Genomic DNA, 25,849 nt, shown 5'->3' on the forward strand with positions numbered 1-25,849 from the left:
ACAAGTATGACATGCCTTTTTATCTCTCATGGTGCTTTGCCCCTAGGCAGGCAAAGACCCCAATTAGCCAATCTCAGAGTTTGTCTTGATCAATTGCTGGTGACAGGCCTTTGCATCAAGAAGGAGAAGGGAGATCAAGACATCTTGCACCTTATGCACCCTGCAGCCACAGGGGGTGGGAACTGGGCAGCCAGTGGCCACTCTAAGCTGAAAACACCCGGTAACCAACAGCAGCCCTCTTTGCTTAGAGATCTGGCTGATAAAATCCTTTGATTCTGCCCCAAGGATTCTTGAACATAATCATTCATCTTAAGCTTCTATCTCACAAGAAGTTAGGAATCCTCGAGTAGGTATGCACTATATACTGGCTGGTTTAGCTTCCTAATTCCATCTGTTACACCCATACAGGATAAAAAAATGTATCTCTCGGATGCCTCAATTTTTCTTAATAAACAACCAACCAATGCTGTGCTCTGTATAACCTTCTCTCTGGTGGCTTACACTTAGCAAAACATACCTTAAGATCAAAATGGGCAATCTGAAGGGAGTGCAGGTAGTAAACGCCATTAAGAATTTGTTTGAGAAACTCCGTTGCTTCCTCTTCAGTCAGAGATTCCTTTTCAGCCAAGAAGTCAAACAGCTCACCACCTGCAACTCTGAAAACCAGGAAGCAGAGGTTACCAGGGACCGTTTGGTTTCACACTGATTTGTTCTCTTATGTGGCCTGCTGGCGTGCTCAAATTTCAGGGAAGGGAATGGCATAGGAACAAGCTGAAAGTGCTAAGCAAGGAAACAGAATTCTCCGTGTTTCTCACAACTGGATGGGAATTCTGTCTTCAGGCACGTTTGTGCTTGAAAGCACCTTGGTACCATCCTCTTCATGCGCTATGTTCACATGCAAGGGCACGGAGCAGAGATGCCATGGGCGGGGGGGGGGGAATAGATCTTTAAAACATCTTACTTACACATATCTAGAGGTGAAGTCTTAACTTACTGATTTTAAAACAGAACTATACACCAACTTTGTGCAGAACTTATAGAATGTATCTTCCTCGTGCAGAGAGTGCCTGGAAAGTTCGTAATCTGTGCACTAATCAATTCTTCTAAGCTCCAAATCACAGTATATGGCCTACAAGGATTTTCTTCTTGTTGTTTTGTATCTGTTTATATGTAAATACTTATATATATATATATATTTTTTAATCACATTTAGTAATGAATTTAGTACCTTAAAGAATAAGAATAAACGTGCAAAACTGAAATGCACGAGGTTGTTTGGGATTTATCAATTAGTCTCCCTGGCCAAACTGTAAATCCCTAATGAACAGAGGTCAGCCCGTGACTGTTCCCACATCCGCACACGGTGCCAGCCACATAGCAAGACCTCAAAACTTTGTTAGCCGGTGGATAAACGAGCAAACTCCCTGAAGAAATTCTCAGCAGTAATTAATGGCAAATAACAGGGAACTTTTTTAATAAGAGTTTTTATAAGTTCATCTTTTCTCAAGTTTAACCATACATTCCCAACATAATAATTAACTGCAATTATGCACATAAATGCTGTGTTCATTATCTTTCTTTCGGCAAGACAGCTCCATAAACATACCTACCACTTCCACATCCAGAAAAGAAATCTGGTGCTTGTGAGATTAAACTCTAATGACAAGAAGGCCGGCATCTTAAAGAAAGGGGTCAGATCCTCCCTCTCTAAAGTTGTTGTTTTTCTTAGCCTGGCCCACTAGCATCAGGATGCTTGGGGTCTTTGAAAAATGTAGATTCTGGACCTAGGTTCCAGCCTGCTGCCTGAGAGTTTCCAAGAAATGTAGTTTCAGAGAAATGCAAAACATCTAGCCAGCACCCCAGGTGATTCTTAGCACACTGAAAATGAGGACCATTTTTCAAAGTTTTAATTGCATTTTCCTGATGCACAGCCTCCCTCTGATATTTAACATCTGGATGTTTATCTGGAAGGCAAGGTGACTCCTCCACCCCGGGACCCTAGCAGAGGGCTCAGGGTAGATCAGCCACGGGCCTCAGAACCTGAGCCATGGTGAAGGTTGGGAGCCCCAACTGGCCAGATGCCCACGGGAGTGGCCTCTCAGCCCACACCCTCCCAGCCCTGCTGCCCTCTCCTCTCCGAGAGGAGCCCTCGGCCATGAACTCTGCATTGGGTCCCTACCACTCTTCACTCTTCTGTCTTCTTATTCGTCTTAAAACCAACAAAACAGAGAAAGGGAATCCTTCAACTTTAGGGAGGAAAAGGGAAAAATGGGAAATGATGGACCAAGTAAATTTTGAGAAAGATGCTGTATCATCTGGGTGCTCCTTTGTGCTCTCGCCTGCCCAGCCTCACCTGGGGGGGTACTGCACCATCGTGGCCTGCCCTGTGGAGTGAGGTCCAGAGTTGCCACATGTGTTGCAAACCTTACCTCTGCAGCTGGAAGCCCACTCCTTCACTCGGCCTCATTATCTCACCTAACAGGTATAAGAGGACTTATTCCTGTGAGCATTTTATAGATGAAAGGTAATAAATACAAATGAAGAGGTTGGCAAGCCTGGCAGGAGGCTGGGGTCCAGTGAGCAGAATGGGCGCCACTTAAAGGAATGCCATGCCACCTGCCCCCGTGCTCCAACAGGAAAATTCCCTTCCTGCCCTGCTTCTCTCTGCTCCCACCCCCTCGGGCCCACTATCTGGCCCAACCTCTGCACTCCCGAGAACGGGGTGCTGCTGTGGCTGTAGTGGCTGGCCTAGCCCTGCCCTCCTCTGCCCCTCTTCAGGGGCATCCCCACTCCCACTCCCACTGACTGCTTGTGCCTCTAAACATGTCGGAAGTTTCCTGGCAGTGAGAAGTGTCTAGACGTTGGATGTCTGGAGATGGGGTGAACCTTCTAGTACCCAAAACCTCAGGACAGGGCGGGGGCCTGGGTCCTTCCTAAAACCCCACTGCCACTTCAGGCCAGGCCTCTGCTGGTCCTTTTCTCTGAGGCAGCCTTCCCCACCTCTCATCTGACCTGAGCTTCCTTTCAGTCAGTGAAGAGCAACCTATTTCATCCTCCTGAGGGCTCCAGGTTCTGTGATGCAGGACAGCAGGGGGTGGGGAGACTCCAGTTCAAATCCTGCCCCATTACCCAACCTCGCTGAGCCTAGGATTCCTCTTCTGTAAAATAAGGGACAATCACACACCACAGAGATGTTCTGAGGTGCCAGGACACACAGAGCCCCTTGGCGCTCAATAAATACTGTTTTTGTTCTCATTTGGCTTCAAACTAAAAGCCCTCCCACAGCGGCAATGGTGTGCTGGTCTGTAACAGCAGGCTCTCTGGGGTTGGGGGCAAGGACAAGGCCCATTCCATTCCACTCTGGGAGTGTCCTCTCACAGCCATTTCAAGCCACCCACGGGACGATGGTGACCATGGGGTTGGGAGACACAAAGAGCTCTGTGACCTGGGCAAGCCAGCCCACCCTGGGCTATCTGGCCCACCGAAGCATTCCATACTTTCCAGAGCTGGTGCCACAGCATGTCACGTTGTCACATGCTCTTCTGCACTGTGATGGTGCCTCTGTGGCTCCACCACCTGGAATCTAAGCAGATCCCACTCTGACCAATAAGACACAGTAGAGTGACTCTGTGCCAGCCTTAGTGTGGTTCTTCAAGGTCCCGTGGCTGCCACATGCTGAGGCCCTCATGGAGAAGTGTGAGGATCCTGAAACCACCATGCTATGGTATGAAGAGACCCTGGAAAATGAGACACCTCATACAGAGAGAATGAGGCCAAGGAGCATTAAGCAAGGAAGAAATCTGGGAGTGGGTCCTCCAGTTCAGCTGATGCCATAGAGGTCACACTCTCCACCTGAGCCCTTCTAGAATTCCTGACTCACAAAATCGTGTGCACAATAAAATGGTCATTTTAATCTGCTTTGGTGGGTGCCGTGAGCACCACCCATACTCTCCATGGAGAAAGGACCTGTTAGCCAACTAAGGGGGGACACTAGAGCTTGCCTCTGCTGGAACATGCCACCCAAGATCACGTCCAATGGCTACTGAACACAGGAATATAAAGCTGGGCTGGACAAATTTATATAAAGGGCTAAATATGAATATTTCAGGCTTTGGGGACCATATAGCTCTGCCACAACTACTCAACTCTGCCCAAGTAAGTGAGAACAGCCTTATGGGATGCCTGGGTGGCTTCAGTGGTTGAGCATCTGCCTTTGGCTCAGGGCGTGATCCTGGAGACCCGGGATCGAGTCCCACATTGGGCTCCCCACGTGGAGCCTGCTTCTCCCTCTGCCTGTGTCTCTGCCTCGCTTTCTGTGTCTCTCATGAATAAATAAATAAAATCTTAAAAAAAAAAAAAGTGAGAGCAGCCTTAGATGATATGTAAATGAAGGGACGTTGCTGTACTTCAATAAAACTTTATTTATAAAAACAGGTGACCACCTGGATTTGGCTCATGGGCTGTAGTTTGCCTACCCTGACATAAAGGCCAGGTCATCTCAGTCCAACTTGGAACAACTCTAGGGGTCCTTCAGAACTGTTGGGCCAGTGCAGGCTGTCCCAGAGCTGCAAGCTGTCACTCTTCTGCCCACTATTGCTCCTTCCCTTCTGTTCCATGTCTTCATCCTAAGGGTAGCAATTAATACATTTCCTGCACCCTCTTCTCCATCTCACAGTCTGCTTCCTGGGAACCTATCCTGCCTCCCACCAGATCTGGGGGGTGGTTTGTCACACAGCAATAGAGGACCACAACACTATGTTAAACTGGGTCTGTTCACTTGGTTCAGCCAACAGAAACCAGGTCTGCCTTTCTCTGGGACAGGACAGACTCCTGCCCTTTCAGCCTTCCTGTCTTGAGCAACTCAACTCCCAACAGTGCTTCCCGACCATATCAGTGAGAACCGGGAACAAGTCTGGAGTCCCCAGGGTGAAGGAGAGGGAGGGACCAGGCTACAAAGTGGTGATGCCTGACCAAGACTGAGAGGAAAGAGGCACGAATCATCTCTGATTTTCCCATCACCCTTTTCCATGCACTGATCAAATCTCAGGGTGTTCATGATGAGGTCTATGCTGTGGCTTATCCAGGGGATCATTCAGCTGGACCCCAGGAGTGTTGGGAGAGCCCCCATCTCACAGGGCCTAGATCCATCATTGGTTTCCTGCTACCCGGTAGGCCATACACATATATACATTCTCCTGCACACCATGGGACGGCAGATGTTCTAGCCATCAATTTTAAATATGGCTTATAAGATACTTGGTCATTAATCAAGATAATCAACACTATATGACTTCAGTAAAAGTTTGGGAGCATAAAAAGCATCACTGGATATTTTGCCCTATTTGTTCCCCTAATCTCAGAGGTAGAAAGTGACATAAGGATTTTTTTCATATACATGCTTGGAACCAGGACTCAAACATTTATAATGTAGTTGGTGAACAGCAGGAAAATGTTAACAAGAAGATCAGCCAAAACCTTGGTGTCTCCAAGGTTTGTAAAATTTGTTCCAAATTTTACATTTTGCTTAAGAGAAGGAAGATTGATGGGGAGATGAGCAATCTGTGCAGCGAGTTGAGAAAACAAGTCTAACCTCCTTTATTAGGTCTTTGACTCAGAGTGTTTTGAAATTAGAGCATGATCATGGAAATTGTGTGAAATGCATACTAATAAGCATTTTTTCTCTAAGAAAGCTGGAAAATAGGAAGGCTTCTTCTCCTCCCCATGCCCTCCTCGACCGCCAATGCTTCCCCTAAAAGGTAGCTGTCTCAGAAGGTATTTAAAAACAAAGGGGGCCTTCAGAGTGAATTTATTACAGAATTCCAATTTCTAAATTATAACACTATTCAGGGTCCCTGACTTTTGCTAGGAATTGTCCAAGATGTAGCAGGACTTGTTCTGGACTAGATATGGTCATGAGCTAAGCTGCAGGGGACTGCTGGCTACAAGCTAACTATAGCTGATGAGGTATTTTGAGGCAAATGCTATGATTTATCAGTGTTGGGCTGGGTTTCACCATTTGGTGAATGAGGGGCCATTGGAACAATTCGGGGCACTCTCAGGGTCCTGGCCCACTACGACACAAAACCTGCGAGGTGGCATGGCAAGATGACTGGACGGACCTCAGCACAGAGGCCCCCAGCCCTGGCTCCGGACCGAGTCTATGGGTGACTTGAAGGAAAGTATGGAGCTCCCAGCCGTTCTCTGGACCTCAACTTTACCATCTGTAAAATGAGAGGGTTCAACAATTTGGCCAAGTGACTCTCTAACCTTTCTGTGTTTCATAACCAGAGGAATTTTGTAAAAATACTATTTCCTAGAACCTACTTCCCAAGGTTCTGACTCAGCAGGTAGGGCCCCTGTGAACAAATTACTCTAGCGATCTTGGTGCTGAAGGACCACGCTCAGAGAGACTGCTCTCTCAGGCCCCTGCCACCTCTGGCCACTTAAGATTCTATGAGCCAGTGTGAGGGTGTAGCAGAGCCTTTGCTGTGCTCCCATCACATTTAGCTCTTCCTTCTGGGCACACAACTAATCTGCACCTCTCTCTTCTAAGGACACCTGCCCCACCAGATGAACGCTCACCTTGTGGCTTCGTTTTCACTTGACCACATCCATTAACGCTCTATTTTCAAAGAAGATTATATTCTGATGTGCTGAGGATTGGGACTTCAACATTTTTTTTTCAGGGGTAGGGTACAATCCACCCCTAACAGGTAGCTGCTGCTCATAGGCTACAAGCAAAAAGTTAGAGGATAGCTGAAGTGGCTAAAGCAAGTGAGACTCAGTGAAGGTAACCAGGATCTGCTAATGTATTTTGTCAGCGCTGCTTTCAGATTCTCCTAGGAAGGAAAGATTCCTTCACACACCGTAATAAAAATCTTTAGATCCAAGTCAGAGAAATGTGTGTGTGGCGGGCGGGGGGGGGGGGTGGTGGTGTGTGTGTGGAAGAAATGCATATCTGGTCTCATCCTGAAGTAATTTCCCCAACACGTTAAGATGTCATAGACCTTTCGTGATGGACGTGATGTGAAGGTTGAGGGCAAGCTCCTGGCCACTTCCTGGATCTGCCTCAGAACAAAAATTAGAGCTCCTGTACTCTCCTGTCATCACTACCAACAGAATGTTCTTTCTTGTTAATCTAGGGGAACCCCTGAGGGTTTTCACACTCACACCTCCCACCTCTCACCTTCCAACTGCAATCCCCTGGGTAACTGAGGACTTTGGGGAATGCAAAACTGCAGCTGGGGATCTGAAGGGAAAGGTGAACACAACACCCTCCTTCTTGATTGTGTGAAATAGGTGTGAATCTAAGGCCTGCGGTAGACTAGGGGCTTGAGAACACCATTCTCTACTTAGATCCTGTGCTGCCCCCTGAGGTACCATATAAACAGCATCAAAGGAGTTCCTAATCTTCACACCTCCTCTGAATTAGCCCTGCCTCCTTTGAACGCAAAACCATAAGCTGTATCTGGAAACACATCTTCTGTTTTCACCTCAAATTCAAGTAACAACTTAAAAGAGTCCTGGGGATTCTCACAGAACAGCATGGCCGGCACTCAAAATTCATCGGGGAAGTGATCTTTCACTTTCCCCAGAGAGTGCACACAGCAGGGAGGAGCCTTCTGAGGGTTTCCAGAAGGAAATCCCTATGGGAAGAGCATCACTCAAAGGATAAAAGGCATTGCAGGCAGGCGTTCTGGGTTTCAATCTGGGCTCTGTGACTTCAGATAGGTGAAGTTACCTTCATAGGCAGTTCCTTTGTCTATAAAATGGGGAGAATAATACCTACTGTCCATTATTACTACCAAGGATGAAAGGAGGAAAATATGACTTAGGATAGGAGAACCTGCACTGGGCAAGTATATCAATACTGCAGGCAGCCGTCCTTGGCCTTCCACTCAGCCACAGGTGTGTGGGTGAGGAAAACCCCAGAGCTACTCTCTGTGTCTCTAGCTTATGGGGTGGGGTTCTGACTGGCGATAAGGCTACTCACTTGGTTAAACAGCAGCCTTTCCCTGAAATGAGTAGACATTCCTGAGGCTACAAACCTGGTGAAGAGGTGGGTTCTTAGGCATTTAAGTTGGAAAGTGGGCCTTGGCTCCTTTTCCTTGGGTCTGGACATGGAGGGCTCTAGATGAGCCTGAGGGCAGCCATGGGCCAATGGGAGAAAGCGCATCTGCCGTGGGGAGGAAGGTGTGGGCAAGCGGGAGAGAGTGCTGGCAGTCCCAATCCGACACCATTCACTTACTGTGACTATTTCTCTCCTGTCAAATAAAGATGGATTAAACACGGTCCTGTCTAGACAGTGTGACGAGAGACTTCAGTGGTTTCTTGCCTAGTTAAGAGCGTGAAGGGATATCAAGGTCTGAGTGGAGGAGAGAGAGGTGATGCTGAGGAGGGAACTGAAGGCCAGCTGAGCGGGAAGTGTGTGACATTCCTCCAGGAAGCTCCCAGATGTCTTAACGCCTCGCTAGAGGGAAAGACAACCAGGTTTTGACAACAGCAGGGCCTCCAGTACCTTGTGAGTGAGTCCTCGTTAGCATAGGAAAGTCCTTTTGAAAACCTCCCTTTTCCTGACCTCCCCCAACTCCCAAGTATACAACCAGCTACCCCTCACAGGCCCCGTGATGCAGCTCTTCCTGCCCACAGGTCCTGTCCCTGTGCTTTCATAAAACCACCATTTTGCACCAAAGACGCCTCAAGAATTCTTTCTTGGTCATTGGCTCTGGACCTCACCCCAGCAAACCTCGCCTATGTTCCAGAACTACATCAATGAAGGCCAGTCCCCAAGGGAAGTTCAATCCCAAGGCCAAAGCGACTACCATATCCAGACACTCCCCTAGCCTTCCAAGTAGCTCCTCAGATGGTCAACCTAGCAGACCTATGCTTACCCAGGGAGCTGACCCATTCTCTTACAGAAGCCACTCCATTTGGGCAGAATGGAACTTTAACTACTTTAATTTGGTCTCTTTCTCTCTCTTTTTTAAAGATTTATTTATAAGAGAGAGAGCATGCATTTGTGCACCAAGTGCAGAGAGGTGGGGCAGAGGAAGAGAGAGGCCCAAGTAGACTTTATGCTGAGTGAGGAGACTGACTCAGGGCTTGATCTCATGACCCTGAGATCACAACCGGAACCAAATCCAAGAGCCAGACGCTTACCTAACTGTGTCACCCAGATGCCCCTTTAACTTGGTCTCTTAAAAATACTATAGAAAAATACATAAATATATTCTTCTTAAGAAAAATTAAAACTCCCATATATAAAACTGAAGTCCCCTCTGACTATGGCCCTCCTCCCCAGTCCTGGCCCTTATCCCTCCCTCCCTCCCCCACAGTGTACTCTACTAGGAATATGCTGATAACCCTCCAGAACTTTCTCTGTATGCTCTGTGAACTACACAGCACTACATTTTAAAGAACTAAATGGTATCAAATGATATGTGCCACTGCAATTTGCCACCTCGCTGTGGCAGTGCTGGCTGGTACAGAGCTCTCACTGCCAACCAATGGCCATCTGGGCATCCAGACCATGACTATCTAGCCATTCTCTGGTTGCTGTGCTTTATGTTGTTTCTAATTTTTCATGATCACAAACTACAAGGCAATGATTTTTTTGTGTGTACCTGCTCCTAAAAATATTTTTCTAGGCCCCAGGATGTATGGCCTGATTTGCAATTTCTAGGTCCTAGGATGTGTTTGTTCTTAGTTCAGTTTATAGTCCTGCAGCAATAGCCGGTGAACATGCTGTGGCTTCACAGCCTCGTGTGCTTGGCATTATTACTGTGCATCAATCCAATGGACCTCACTGACAGACTCGCTTTGTATCCTACACGTTCCTGCTCAGTGACACGGCTGCTCTTTCGTATCGAAAGACGGCTTAATTTTCATATTTATCAGCCTTTTGCTTCTGAGTATAAACTGTCCACACTCTGCCCATCTTCTTACTGGACTATCAGTTGTTTTTTAATTTTACTCGATTGATCAGGGTTCCAATCATCCTCTCAACATGAAACCTCGATCTCTTCTATATTCTCAATGTTTTCTTCCCAGTCTGTCATTTCTCTTCTAACTTTGCTTAAAGTGATGCGTTAAACAAGTTCTAAACTTGGCTCCAGTTGAACTTATCACTCTTGTAGAAATCAATGTTTTTGAAACCAAATGTGCGGACAGTGAAATAGCAGGTGGAGCTTAGCAGCTGTGGAGCGGAGCAAATACTTCATCCTTCCACATCTGCGGATTTTAACAACAGCTGCCTGTGAGCCCAGAGAGGCAGGCACAATGTCAAAGGTTTTTCTAGCACTATCATTCCTCCCCGAACCCATGTGTGTCCCTAGATTGGGAGCTACCTGAGAGGCCACATGAACCTGTCACGGTGGTAAAATGGGGCTCCAAGAGCAGATGATGTGCCTCTCTTCCCAACTCCGCCTGGAGGGACAATATGTTGGAACTGGAAACTGGCCATGGTGGGATTTGTACAATTACAAACATTACAAATCAGGGCTTCTCTGACTTATTAGGCATTTTTTTTATAGCACACCACTCATCTATAGCATCCTAGGCATAGCCACCTGCCTGCATAACCTTCAGCTATGAGCTGCTATTTTTCATGGATGACTCCAGTCAGAAAATTCCTTCTTACATAGACCTGGTAACACAACTCCAGATCCTGCCTTCTAGAACAATGTCAGTGAGCATTTCTGTAAAAGGCTTTGGGTTGCAACTTTTTGACTCTGCTATATAGTCTTCTTGCTTTTTTCTTCAACTGTCTGAACATGTTAAGCCATTGTCATTCTTTTCTTCAGAGCTGTGCATAAACAGGCAGCAAACTTTGGCCCACCGGCTATAGTAGATCCTGTAGACCCTGCTCAAGAACGCAGTTACAGAATGCACATCACCCTTCCCAAAGCTGAATGCAGTTCTTATACACCCCTGGATCTTTTCAAGCCTAGGATTCTGCTGGAGTTGCTCCTAAAGCAGATTGGATTCCAATCTTAGATTCCAAATCCAAGTAAAGGAATTTAGGGATGTTTCTAGAACCTGCTTTACTGGGTCTCCATAGCTGTGGTGAGGTTACTCTATAGGCCCAGCTTATAGCAGGAAAAGGTACAGAAATCTGGACTGAGGTCAGTCAGGTACTCTGGCCAACTCAGGAGTGTCACAGAATCCATAAGAAGTGGGACACAAGGGGGACGCCTCGGTGGCTCAGTGGTTAAGCACGTCCGCCTTCAGCTCAGGGCATGATCCTGGAGTACCAGGATTGAGTCCCACATCGGGCTCCCTGCAGGGAGCCTACTTCTCCCTCTACTTTCTGCTTCTCTCTTTCTGTGTCTCTCATGAATAAATAAATAAAACCTTAAAAAAAAAAAGTGGAACACAAGGGTACCTATCCACGTGCTAGCTGTGTAATCCAGGGTGAGGCACTTAACCTTTCTGGGCCTCAGGGAGAATAAAGATGGCCGCAAATTCTTACACGACCCGTTAAAGCTGGTCTCTTTGTCCTCACCTTGAACCTAAGCAGGCTCTGTGTCTCCTTGACCAACAGAAGGTGAGAGAAGTTATCCTGGTCAGTCTTAAGAAACTGGCAGCTTCCATTTCCCATTTGGAATCCTTGGCCTAGGAGCCCAGCTGCCACGCTGTGGGTGAACCCAGGCGGCCCTGTGAGGGCGGCACACGGAGCGGAGCCAGCACCCTGACTGAACTCCCAGGCGACAGCCAGCGGCGCCCAGGTGAGGGAGCCGCCATGGAAGGGGGCCACCCAGTCCCCGCAGCAGCCCAGCCAACTCTGCAGGGAGCGGAGATGAGCTGGCACAGCGAACCCATGCCCACACCGGAGATTCGCGATCAAAACAAGTAACGGTTGCCATTTCAAGTCGTTGAGCTTTGGAGTGGTTTGTTATACAGCAAAAGGCACCCAGGGCAGTGCCTGAGAACCCTGCCTCCCTGGGATTTTGTGAGGATTCAGTGATACGCTGTTTATAATGTACTCAAGCTCAATGCCTGGCACATAAAATGTCCTCCATGAATGGCGAATCTTCAGAAAAAACACAGCTGCTTGAGTTCTCTTCCAGGTTTAGGGGAATGTGTACCTCCTCATCTTAGGGGTTTTGCTTCTCAAGCCAAGCTTTAAAGAGGCTGATGTTTCTCATGGCTTCTTCATGAAATGAGATGACATGAAAAGCACTTACCACAGAGCACAGCACATACTAGTTGCTCAGGAAACATAAAAAATCTTTCTACTTTGATGTCCAGAAACCTCCACAGGAGGCCTAACTTGTCTCAAGCCTCCCCTCCAAACCCACCTCCAGTCCAGCATGTTACTGCTCCATCTGGGTGGCTGCCTGATTCCCAAACTCTCCAAGAGCTACCACTTTTATTTCAGTTCCTTTGTATCCTGGCAGACATACTCTCCCTGACTCAAGAGGGGACAGAGAGTTGTCACTGGCAAGAAAACCTGAAGTGGTGCTGAGTAATAAATGGAGAGTGAGACTATATGCTTCTGGGGAATGTACACTTTGTGAGTAAGGGCCCAAACCCATGACTGTTGCCAAGCTGTGGCAGGAAAAGGAAGGTCCCGATCCCATACAAAGACCCACACTTGGAAAAACAAAAAACAAAGACCCACACTTGGAAATAAGCTGGGCTATCCAAGGTCACTTGCTTCAAGACTCTGGTCTTCCATCATCATGAAGGACTAATCTGTGAAGTTGGATCAAAGCACGGCCTCTATGGGGAAATGACGATTTTGAAGCAATCACATTCATTCATTGAGGAAAAAACAGAATCATGACTTTTTTTCAGTGCCCGAGATAGAAGCAGGATGCTGGGCTGGTAACGAAGAAACGTGTCATGATTTATCAAAACCAGCAGGCATGAGCAGACCGCATTTCTCAGCTGGTAGGAAGGTGATAGTGGCTGTGGACACAGCATAGTAAGTAGCTGTGCTCCAGTCGAGTGGCCCCTGACAAGATTACCCACCCCTTCACTAAAATGGCGGTGAGCTCAAATTCAAGGCTGGAATAATGGAACTACAGTTTGCTGAGGCAGATTTTCAAACAGGAGGCTGTGGTTTTTCAACCAGACATGGTACTAAAACAAAACAAAACAAAAAACACCCTCTCTTTTTTTTAATTGAAGAAGCTTTATGAGGAATATAATGAGGCATTTATAAAACAAGCCAACAAACCAGAAACAATTTTGTTTCTCTTCCTCTTCGAGGGAACAGGATCTACTTGCTTTCTGCCCACTGACTAGATCAAAATCATTGTGACTCAGGAAAACATGCTATCGGTTCAGAGACGTGGCTGGTTAGGGCCAGCTCTTCGGAGATGAAAACGCTGAGGGTGTTTTATGGGTGACCAGGGAATGGGGTGACAGGTCATACCTATGGGATATCTTATGTAGGTGGTCATCACTCCTATGGTGGATGCCCATACACCAGAGCTTCCCCCCAACTCTGAGCACTTCCTTGTTTTCTGATTCCCTACTTGCATGTTTGTTTCCATACTGGTTAGAGAGAGGGGGGACATGGGAAAGAGGAGTGGTTAGAGGAGGGAGCAAAAAATACGCCAGTGATAAAAATCAGTTTAAAGCTTCCAGAAAACTTCTAGAAACAAACAAGAACAATGGAGTCCATCAGTTCAGGAAGGGAAAGAGGAGTAAGACCAGAGAAATGAAAACCTTTGTAGAAAATGGCTCAATGTGCTTCCCAAATAATTCCATGAGACCAAAGGATGGCCTGGAAGGGAGGTAATGATATACAAGAAAGGACCATGTTGGGAACCTGGGTGGATGCTTGCATAATCTCAGGTTTCTGGGTCACAGTGATGAGGAGCTCAGGATCTGGAGCCACCCAGGCCTCAGTTCTGATGGGGGTAGTGGGGAAGAAGAAAAGGAGGGGAGAGAGGGAGAGTCAGATGTGTCCATGCCAGGCGAAATCATAAGCAAACTTAGATAAGAAAAAGTAGATGCTAGTATGCCAAAGAGGGAATGCAGGGTTGGTGCTGGGGATGCAGTGTGGATTTAGAACCTGAAGCACAAGGCACATCCCCCATCGGTCAAAGCCCTGAGGACTGCAGACAGTCATGGACCATACATTCCACAAGAGATTTGGATCTGAAGAACATTCAGGAAATGCCACACCAACAATGAAGGTGATACCCACGAGGCTGACCGTAAGGATGGTCCAGCCCTTGGGACATTTAGGGCAGCCAGGAGATGCAGGAATGCTGGGCACATTGGCCCCGGGGATGGAGGGATCCCTGGCTGGGCTGCTTCAAGCAGGGAGCCCACGAGACAGACCACGCAAGCGCTTCTGGGGACGGTGTCCCAGAGTTCAGGGGCTAAGCCTGCTGACCTGGGTACCACAAGTAGGGTACAAGCATGCAGAGGCGCAGGAGCCCCAGCCTTCCACCTCGTTGGAGCCCAGAGGTGCCTGGCTGGACCCCATCTCCAGCCACTGGGAGCCTCAGCTATTTACCCTCATGCTCCCAATGACGAGCAAGTGCAGGGGGCCGGGCGTGACGGACTCGGGATGAGATGTGCTGACTGTGGCAAGAGGGTGGGGATGGGCGGAGGGTGGAGGGAAAGGGCTGCGAGGTAGACCAGTTCCACTTCCAATCGGTCCACACATGGTCCTTGAAGTAAAGTTCTCGCATAAAGGGAAATAAACTCAATAGCATACACCCGGCCTCTTTTTACTTTAATGGCTTCAATCCAAGCTTCAGACACCCAGAGAAATAATTAGGCCAATCAAAATGGGGGCAAACGGAAAAGCCGAGGCAGCCAGACATCTCTTCAGCCCGGGTCACTGCACCAGGTGCTGGAACAAAGGGCCAGCGGGAAGTAAACCAAGCTGGCACAGCCATAGCTGGAGGTTTATTCCAAAATCAATCAGTCTCGTCTAGTTGAAAACAAGGGACAGCTATTATCTCGGGAAGCACAGGGACCCAGCTCCCCTCCCACTCCTTGACCGGGTTTGTTCTCTCTGACAATCCAGCCCAAAGGGTGCCGATGAAAGCTGCTAATTGTCGCTAACAATGTAGAAATCCCAGGATGACAGACCACGGCCCATCAGATCGGGGGCACCTGCCAATCTGAAGGACAGTGCTGCCCGTTCTTGAACCACTTCCCGAGATGGGGAAAGCTGTCATTTAAAATGAGCTTAAAGCAGAGTAGTCTTTCCCTTGAGTCTGACGATGAATCTGAGGAGGAAGAAGCAGAGTTGGAAGAAGAGGTGGGAAAGGAAGAAAAGATGGCATTCACTCAGCAGGTACAGAGGCCATCAGAACGCCTCCTGCCTCAGTTTCCCCCCAGGAGCTCTAAAGAATCTGGCCACTGGCAAAAGCCGGGTACCAGGGCAGAGGAGGGCGTGGAGCTGAGGGCCTCCTACTGAACACTTGGGTAAAGGGAAGGGGAGGGTGGAGCCTAAAACCCTGCTCTGTAGGAAGGGGAGGCAGAGCTCTAGGCCTCAACCCACAGCCTCCAAGAAAGATGGATTTGAGATCTGGATCTCTTTTTCAATGGCATAGTCAGCCTGGGTCCATGCCAGGGTTTGAGCAAGGATGGCTCTATACACAATGCTACGCTGGGCAAAGGTGACTCCTGATTACCTGAAGGGCTTGCCTCCTTCCTTCCTTCCTTCCTTTTTCTTTTGCATAAATGTTGATTGAGTACCTACCATATGACGAGCATTTTTATACAAGATACCAGTGACAATCAGCTACTTTAATTCTAACTGCCCACTTGTGACTGTCACTGACATCCAGCAACATAATGCCAGGCACATAGTAGGTTCTTAGTTCCTGTCCCTCGGAGTCCCACCAGCCCTCCCTCAGTCTACTCCTTCTTCATCCCAGGCACCCAGCTCACAATGATGGCCCAGCCCTCTGAGGCCCAACGTGGAAATCAGGTAGGGTGACAAACTGCTCTGATCTCTGGAAAGAGGCTACTTTCGGCAGATCACAAATGATGCATAACATTCAGCTTTGTTCCCTCTCGTCCTCCCCGCTGTCTTTACTCTAGTAAGGCTGCTCACTGCTGTTCACCAGGATCTCCCTGCTGGTCTTCTTGAATGAATTCAATCTCAATTACTTTTACTGGGCACTGACTGTGCTGGTGTGCATGCCCCTTCTAGAGAGAGACAGACAGACAGAAAAACAAATAAGCAAAATGCTGGCGTGTCCCCTGGAAAGCTCACTGTCCCTTGCAGGAGAAACACACACAAACATTTAAAATACAGTATGGTAAGTGCTATAACACACTTCTAAAAAGTGATGAAAATGCACATGAAGGAAGCAATTAAGCTAACTGGAGCAGGTAGGAAAGCCCAAGAGAGAGGATGATGTCTGAGCTGGACCTTAAAAGATGAGTACAGATTCTCCAGGTCGGCAAGGTTTGGCATGTCAGGCAGAGGGTGAAGCATTAACAATGGGTTGGAGGTAAGAACATGGAATAATCTAGTAAAGGCAAGAGGTTCTCTGCGGGTTTAGCATCAGGGGCAGAGGTGGAAGGTGTGGAGGAGAAATGGTTGGATATAAGGAGGAGGCTGAACATAGATTCAAACATCCTACACAATTCTACAGATCATGGCCTCATTCTATGGGAAGGATGCAGCCATCAGAGCTGTTCTAAAGTTTTATTGAGATATAACTCACATACTATACAACTGACTCTTCTAAAGTATTCAATTCAGTAATTTTTAGTGTATTACAGAGTTGTGCAACTATACCACAATATAATTTTAGAGCATTTTCATCATTTCAAAAGAAACTTTGTGACCACACCCATTCTCTGTCCCCACTGTCCTGTCTGCCTTAGGCAATCAACTAATTTATTTTGCATCTCTACAGATTTGCCCATTCTGGAAATTTCATATAAATCCAATCATATGATACATGGTCTTCTGACACTGGCTTCCTTCACTTAGCATAACATTTCCCAACGTTCATCCACACTGTAGTGTGTATCTATACCTTATTCTTTTTTCATGGCCAAATACCAATCCATTGTATGGACAGACCACATTTTGTTTATCCATCCATCGGCTGGATTGTTTCCACTGTAAGGCTTTTGTATTCTGGTTTTTATTCCCTACCCCTTAGGAGACTTAGTCACAGTATGTTTCCTGAAGCCCAAACGAGTAGATCAGCAACTTGGAACAAAACCATCTAAATCAGTGGTCAACAGGCTCTTGAGACACACATGACCCTTCCCTTACAGCATGATGTTCTTCTTGCTCTATTTGGACTCTCACACATTTATTAGACCACAGTCCTAAGTGTGGTGCATGCCAGAGCAGGCCATAGTCTTGCTCTCAAAGAAACATACTGAGGCGGGGCAAACAGGCCCATGCAGCTATGATACCAAAGCTGCCACAATGCCATCCCACCTTCTGGACTTCCATCATTCCCGTAGCTACACTAGAACGTGTTCTACCCTCTTCGAGAAACACGGACATGCCAAGAAATGAGGGGTAAGAGCAACATGGCTGTCAGAAAGGTCCCCCAAGTTCAAGTTAGCTTTCAAAAGCTGCAACACCACTGCTTAGAAACTGAAGAGGAGCAAATACAACTCTAGACCTACTGAAAGTTGAGAATCCCTGCCCTGGCGGTAATGGTCACAGGTGACTGGCCAAGTCCTGCAAGAAGAGGAGAGTGAGTGGGGCAGGCTTGGAGGGCCCTCGGTGCTCCAAGGGGGTCTTCTTTATTTCCATCACCTCCCCCACAACCTCCAAAGATGACAGCATTTAAAAGATGGGCAATGGGGGGCACCTGGGTGGCTCAGTTAGTTAAGTGTCTGCCTTCAGCTCAGGTTGTGATCCTGGGGTCCTGGGATCAAGCCCTGCATCGGGCTTCCTGCTTTGCAGGGAGCCTGCTTCTCCCTGCCACTCCTTCTGCTTGTTCTCTCTCTCTCTCTCTCTCTCTCACTCTGTCAAATAAATGAATAAAATCTTATTAAAACAAAAAAAGATAGGCAATGAGCCTTGTAGGCTAAGTCCTACAGGGCTTGGCAGAATTTTAGGACTCAGACACAAACTTTCCCTCCCCAAAAAGCAAGTGTCTGAGAATCAGAATCCCCCACTCCTGTATCTAGACAGAACAGGCCCAGTTTCCTGAATCTGCAGAGTGGTGACAATAATCTGAAGCTGTACCCAAGGATTAAATGAGGTAATGTCAGGCAGGGGCTCCACCGTGGCTAACCCAAAGAGCCATGTGAAATCCAGCTTCCCTCTCTTCTCCAAGAAAAGTCTCTCTCATCCTTTACCTACATCCTCTTCCTCAAAACAGTTGGCCAAGATCCACACCAAACTGGAAAGACCTTAGAAGAAGTGAACATGCTACCCTATGTTTCCGAAACAATCAATTCCACTTGAATTTCCCCATCAGAATATCAGGCAGACGCTTCTGTCACCAAGGGTGGTCCAGGTCCATGAGCCCGTGTCCCACATCTAACAATCTAACATCATCAACAACACGGCAGCATTCAGGTCACGTGGCAGCCACACGTGGTAACTGCAATGGTCCACAGACTGGAGATGAAACTAGCATTTGAGTATGACACATGCAAATACCGACCACTGTGCCACTGGAGCCCTGCAGTCCCTCATCTGCATCACAGTGATTCTCACTGTATTAAAAACAAGTCACACACTTGGAAAGAAAAGGAATGATTAAACATGAGAAGGTCAGATAATATTTAGTTACTTGGAAATACAAATTAGGAGGGAAAAAAGCAAATACAAGGTCATTTTAGAAATATTTTGATTTGATTTTAAACAAGATTTTGCAATGACATGAGGCAGAAAGGAGGCTCTGAGAGGCTCAAAAATGATCGGGAGTGGTTGCTACTGACCTGCCCTAGACACTGGCCTAAGGAAGGGAATGCCACCCAGGTCTTGGAGTCTGGGGGCTCTCCGTTTTTTGGGGTGAGTCCCCCAGGCTTCTGTCTCCAAGCTCAACCCAACCACCATCTAGAATTCTGAGCACAGTGTGCCTAGATGTGGGTGCCATTGACCAGCAGGGAGGAAAGCCACGTGGAAGGTTTAGGCTGAGCCGGGAGGATCAAAATAGCAGCCCTTGGCCTGGGAGGGACCTGGGCTCTGGATGCAGAGAGGAAGCCAAGCCGTATAGGGAGTTGTGACCCATCACTGGGATGGCCCAAGGCACAGAGAAGAGAAACTGAGGCCAGCAGGAAGAGAGAATGGGACAAGAGAGGAAATCAGAATGTCTGAGCGGCCAGTTGGGCCACAGTCCTCCAGAATTTCCTTCTGTTACATCCTCTCTATGGTCAGGGGAGTGGTGACCAAGGCAGGAATATAATAAGATTTCTCTCCATGTTTCCAAGAGGAAGTGTGAACAGTTCCCAGGGATTTGGAATACCCTAGAGTGTCATAAAGTGGTCGGTGGTCCCTGGAGAGGGACCCAAGAACAGCCAGCCTGTTAGGGAAGCTACGGATGTCCATAGGCTGGCTGGCAAGCAGCAGTGCTAACCCATTTAACACAGGGGACTACAGGTCTTCCTTGGAGGTAAGCAAAGATTGCAAATACCGATTAACTCATGGATACATCACAGAAAACACAAAGCCAGATACTAAGATAATGAGTATGTGATGAAAAACAACAGAACTTTGAGCTCAGATGCCACACATGGCTTTTATAACTTCCATTTTCCCAAATTTTCTAAGACTAGCCAGCAACCAAATGCTCCACTTAAGTGAGCGAAAATGCTCATTGAATAAACACTAAGGGAACACTTTTCAACTGTGCTGGCAAGAAGTGAGAGCGTGGGGGAAGACACACATACAGGGTTTTGTTTCTCCAGAGAGCGCCTGAATGGAAAAGAACCAATTTTATGTGCTTTAGTTCTGTTGAGAAAGGTAAGGCTGCTGCCAAATGCACTTCGGTTTTCTGCTCTTGCCTAATAGCCGGTATCTGAGGAGCGAAGTGCCAAAAGTGCAACCCAGCACAGTTCTTGAAATTACCTCTCTGAATAAAACCAAAAGTTCAAAAAGTCAAAAGAGCTGGCGGGAGCTCAGAGAAGAAGGAACAAATGCAGCTAGGGGGGAAAAAACACATTGAAGAAATCTGAGTGTGCTTTTGTGTCTTGTGAGGACCAGGAGAAGAGAGAGAGAGGAACAGAGAGCAGGGGAGGGCAGAGGGGTGGAGGTGGGGGGCTGACTGCCCTCCCCCAGCATCAGATACACCTCACTCACCAGCATCACATATGTCCCTACAACTATATCCTGCTTTGTGCAACGTTGCCCCTTTTAAGGTAGCTTGAGACTATCACCCCAATCACTGCATTTTCTTCTTGAAAAGCTCTTGTGATTCTAGATCTGGTGATGTCAGGATGGAATGAATTCATCCACATGCACCGAGCTGATGACGTACACTGAAAGAATTCACCTTGGCTTGGCGATGAAAGAGAGAGTGAGCCAACTTTACAATGATCCTGCTTCAAGTGACCTCAGATTGCACAAATGTTTGAGTAGAACTCAGCGGTTGTTTGCAATGAGCAAACAGAATTCCAGCAATTATTAACCTGGTCAAAGTCAAAAAGTAAGCTAATAAGGGAAGTTGTTATTCCAAAGGTATAGAGATGAAAAAGTTCTAAAGAGCTAATGGACACAATGTGCATACAATTATAGTATTACACATCTAAAAATGGTTCAGATGGCCAGTTTCATGTGTTTCTTACCACAATAAAAAAATAATGAAATTTACATTGCTCAATTTAAAAACTATTAATAACAGAATGCATTATTCATTCCATGCCCTGCACTTGGCTACAGCCACAGTAAACTAAGTAAACTGAATTTCCTGTCACAAAAAGAGAGAGCAAGCAAGTGCACAAGCTAGCTAAAATGGGCTACTCTGATTTCAAGATCTGCTTTACATTCCAAGCAGAACAAATAAGAAGAAAAATTTAAGACTGGAAAATCCAAACTGGTTTGATTTTCCTGTTAGAACCCATCATGCCAAGGCTTACATAGCAATGTCAGCATTTTTACTTTGTAAATCTTTACATTGTCACGTTCAGATAGGTGATTCAAAGCTACAGGGAGGACTCTCCCAAGGCAGGTGGGGATGGGGTGATGTCCGCTCCCACCTTGAGTTAAGACCCCAGCCACCTCTTCTGCCCAGGCCTTCAGCAGCTCGACTGCCTCACAGAGCCGCTATAATTAGGCATTTTGTTTTGGTTTTGACATGCTTACAGAATTTAGACTAACACCTCACAGAAGTTCTGGAGGCCAGAAGTCCAAAATCAAGGTCTCGGTGCTCTGGGTCCCTCCTGAGGACTCAGAGGGGGAAGCTCTGCCATGCCTCTCTCATTCCAACCCTCCACTTTCTGGGCCTTCTCCCCGAGCTTTTGTCCTCGTACAGCCTCCTCCTTATGATGGCACTGGCCATGGTGGATTAGACACCCACCTTACTCCAGAGTGACCTCATGTTAACTAATCCACATGCACAGATCCTGTTTCCAAATAAGGTCACATTTTGAGGTACTGGGAGTTAAGATTTCAACATAGCTGGTTGGGAGGGTCACATGTCAACCTGTGACAGCTTCTAAGAAGATGAACACCAGACCTGCAGCATCAGTATCACTGGGGAATTTGCGCAAATGCCAACTCTTGGGTCCCACTCAGACCCACTGAATCAGAAACTCCGGAAGTACAGCCAGATGATGTATACTTTTCTAAGCCTTCCAGGAGATACTGATGCACGCTGAAGTCTGAGAATCACCATAAAGTAATGCTAAGTGTGTGCCTTGCCCTTCTGGGAAGTCTCTGACTGTATTTATCATGCACTGTATCTTCCCCAGCAGTGGTCAACTAGTTCTTACGGCTACAATAAAACAGACTGGAGTCTCAGGTCTATGCAGGTCATGTGTGGCCTTCAGATAGGTTTTATTTTTTCTGTTTATGAATACTATGAACTGCCAACATCAAAAAACTAGATTTCAGACTTTTCTTGGGAAAAACATTCTACGATTTGGCAACACTAGATCCAAAATTCCACAACAATCAACAGATTGGTGTGATGTGGGGCATCAGGATTCTGGCTGAGTCACAGTCCTTCCCATTCACCGATGCCTCCCCAGCCCCGAGGCTTCATGCAGACTGCACTTGCTCACTTTGACCACCTCTCCGGCCCCTGAGGCAGTTGGGCTTGAATCAGGTCTGGAGGGAGGAGAGCTAGAGAGAAAAATGCATCACGACCCACAGCCTAAAACACATAGTTGTTTCCAGGGAGCGAGTTTAAGAATGAAATTCGAGAAGCCAGTGGCTCTGATTAGCACTGACTTTGAGTTCTGAGAACTGAGCTTCCCTTTTTACGAGGTAGCAGAGTTACCAAATGAGTCAAGTGTTGACCTCAAGGTTTTGTAGAGGCTTGCCCATGGGGCAATGCACAGGCGAGTAACAGCTCACTTAGAAGAGAGTTCCGGGTTGGCATGACTGCGCTAGGGAACAGTGGGATGGGGAGGACACTCAATCGTCATCAGACATCACGTATGCCTCTTTTGTGTGCATGCTGTGCTGGGCTCCAACAGCAGAAAAGCTATGAAACAAACGATTCTTTCCCCGTAGAACACGTTTGGTGGGGGCGGAGGTGGTGGCAGAGGACTTCATTCTTTAAAGCGACTTTCAAGGCTTACACAATTCTTAAAGGGCAGATCCTGAACTAGGATTGAACGACCGTGCCTTTGACACACACACCAATTAGTTTCTTCCCAAAGGACAGAAAAGATACCATTTCCACACATCTCCCAGGTCATGGGAGGTAGCTGGAGAAAAAAGGAACAGAGTGGTGGTTTGGTCTCTTCACCTCCGCTGTAAGGACGGGCCTGAAGTTGATAGGTAGACAACTCACACACACAAGTGGCATTAGGCACAAATTTTCAAGGAGGGAAGAAGTGTCCTTAGAAAGCCTGAAGGAAGCTCTACTTACCAGGGAGCTCATCTCAAAACAATAAATCAGACAAATACATCCACGAAGGGTAAATACATCCACCGAAGGGTTATTGTACCAGTGGATTCAGACAAATGGCCCCCATTACATCACAGGGTTATTTTCTCACAAATTCTCAAATTTGATTCTCTCCTGAACCATCATTAATACCTCAGAATTCTTAAGAGGAGATGGAATATGTCACTGATGGCTAAACTTCCCATAAAGCTATTAGAATGTAGAATGATTTCTTCCATGACAAAGATGATGGTCTCTTCCAGGCAGACCTAATATTCTGAATTGTCTATTAAAAATTAAAACACCTATTTGTGGGATGCCTAGGTGGCTCAGTGGCTGAGCATCTGCCTTTGGCTTGGGTCATGATCCTGGGGTCCTGGGATCGGGTCCTGCATTGGGCTCCTTGCAGGGAGCCTGCTTCTCCCTCTGCCTGTGTCTCTGCCTCTCTCTCTGTGTCTCTCATGAATAAATAAATAAAAATCTTTAAAAAAAAAAAACACCTCTTTGTGGCAAAGTAAATAAACACAAATGGGACAGGCTTGTGATGTCTACAGAAGGGTACATATTCCCTCTGACTATATCAGTCAGGGGTCTCCAGAGAAACAGAACCGATAGGAAGTATGTGTACATACATGGAGGGAGAGAGGATTTATTCTAAGGAATTGGCTCACATGATCATGGAGGCTGACAAGTTTCCAGATCTGCAGGGTGAGTGATCTGGACCTGGCTAGAGACCCAGGAGAGCTGAAGGTTCAGTGCAGTCCTAAGACAGGAAAAAACCTCTGTCCTAGGCTCTAAGGCCATCAGGTAAGAGGAATTCCTCTTATGAGAGGTAAGGTTCCATTTTGTCCCATGGGGGCCCTCAACTGACTGGATGAGGCCCACCCACATAGGAGAAGGTGATCTGTTTTATTCCGACTACTAATTCAAATGTTAACCTCATTCAGAAACACTCCCACAGACACGACCCAGAATAATGTTGGATCTAACGTCTGGACATCCCCACTGACGCATAAAAGTCACCATCACAACCCCCACATGCCCAGTGGGTGAAAAGACAGGACAATCAGCTCACAGGGGTGCTGGAAGCTGTGAAGAGCAAATACTCAGGGAGGAGAAAGACACCGCTAACCTTGTGGGGAAGGGGCACCCTCTCAGGCTCCTCCTGTCCTCTCCATCTAAAGGCCATTCTCAGTAGGTTCGCTCAACCCTCATTCAAGGTCACCATACGATGGACAGTGAATGTTACGTGCCACTACGAATCCCCAGAACGGCTACAATTAAAACAAGTACTGACACATCCAAGGGTTGGTGCAGCAATGGGAATTCCCAGTCTCTGCTGGAAGGATTGCTGTCCTGTACAGCCACGGCAGGAAGCCACTCATCAGTGTCTCACAAACCGGCAGTTATGTGTGACACAGCAATCCCACTCATGGGTATTTATCCAAAATAAATGAAAACTTGGGGTGCCTGGGTGGCTCAGTCAATTTAGCCTCTGACTCTTGGTTTGGGCTCAGGTTTGAGGTGGTGGGATCGAGCCCCATACTGGGCTCCAGCTCAGTACGGAGTCCTTCTCAGATTCTCTCTCTCCCCCTCCTGCTCACACTGTCTCTGCCTCTCTCTCTCTCTCTCTCTCTCTCTCAAGTAAATAAATAGAATCTTTTAAAAAGAAAAAGAAATGAGAACTTAATATTGTACAAAAGCCCGTAAGTAAATATTTACAGCTGCTTTATTCATGATCACCAAATACCAGAAAGAACGCAAATGTCCCTTCAGGGGGTAAGAGGACAAACGAGCTTCCACTCAGAACACCACTCAGCAACAAAACGGAGCAAAAGACGCATATATGAATCTCAAAAGTAATATGCTAGTGAAAGAAGCCAGTCTCAAAAGACTGAATATTGCACAATTCTATTTATAGGACATATTTGAGAAGATGCAACAGCTCAGCGGTTACCAGGAGGTAGGGGGCAGAAGGTGTGTGGCTGTAAAGGATTGAGACACGGGAGCTTATTGGGGGGGGGGATGGGACTGTTCCGAATCCTGATTTGGGTGGTGATTCCACAAATCTAAGCATGCGTTCAATTCCTAAGACTTGCACCAGATTGACTGTATGATACTTTTAAAAATTGGAAAAATGAAACACTTAAAAAAAAATGCATGTCACCAATCGATGCACAGGACAGGTGGACCTACAGGGAAATATGTACGGTATGGGGCCAGGCAAGCAGCTGACTCGAGAACATGCACAGGGGCAGGTGAGGACCAGGAGGGCCATAGGCACAGGCATCATCCCACAGCCCGGTGTGTAAAGAGGATACGTGACACTCCTGAGGCACTGGGCACAATCTGGTAATTCTCTGAAAAGGCAAAACAGTTGTGACTTGTAACATTTCTTCCCCAGGAATTTTATACTCATGGCCTCTTACAACAGTCTTAAGAGAGGAAACACAGGCTGACGGACGGTGAGGATTGGCCTGGATTTGGATCTTGGTTCTGTCTGGTTCCTGCATTGCCATATGAAGTCACAGCAAGGATTACACTGTACCATGTCTCTTTTCTCTGCCGTACCTCAGGGAGCCCTTAGCACCCCAATGAGCCCTGTAGCACCCCAGTGAGCCCCTCTTAGTACCCCAGCAAGCCCCTTAGTACCCCAGCAAGCCCCTTAGTACCCCAGAGAGCCCCTTGGCACTCCAGGGAGCCCCCTTAGCACCCCAGAAAGCCCCTTAGCACCCCAGCGAGCCCTTTAACTATGCTGGGGATTGTCAAATTCTTAACTCACTTATTTCCTCATGACCCTGCAGAGGTAGCTATTAAGAACCCCAATTTACAGTTAAGACAGTTGCTGCTCAGATCCATAACAAAAAAGTACCCACACACTAGTG

The 25,849-nt window shown here is 47.1% G+C and overlaps 1 protein-coding gene across 4 annotated transcripts in view; it reads right to left on the reverse strand.

The window, feature by feature from the left end:
• The window catches only part of DAPK1 (death associated protein kinase 1), a 170,965-nt gene that overhangs the window by 51,472 nt on the left and 93,644 nt on the right, over nt 1–25,849 (reverse strand). For all 4 annotated transcript variants that reach the window (XM_055310471.1, XM_055310468.1, XM_055310469.1 and 1 more), the window contains exon 4: nt 518–656. In XM_055310471.1, coding sequence (XP_055166446.1) covers nt 518–656 — 139 coding nt within the window. The remainder of the gene's footprint in view (nt 1–517; nt 657–25,849) is intronic.

This window comes from Nyctereutes procyonoides, unplaced genomic scaffold (assembly GCF_905146905.1).
Source record: "Nyctereutes procyonoides isolate TBG_1078 unplaced genomic scaffold, NYPRO_anot_genome, whole genome shotgun sequence".
Taxonomy (NCBI): domain Eukaryota; kingdom Metazoa; phylum Chordata; class Mammalia; order Carnivora; family Canidae; genus Nyctereutes; species Nyctereutes procyonoides.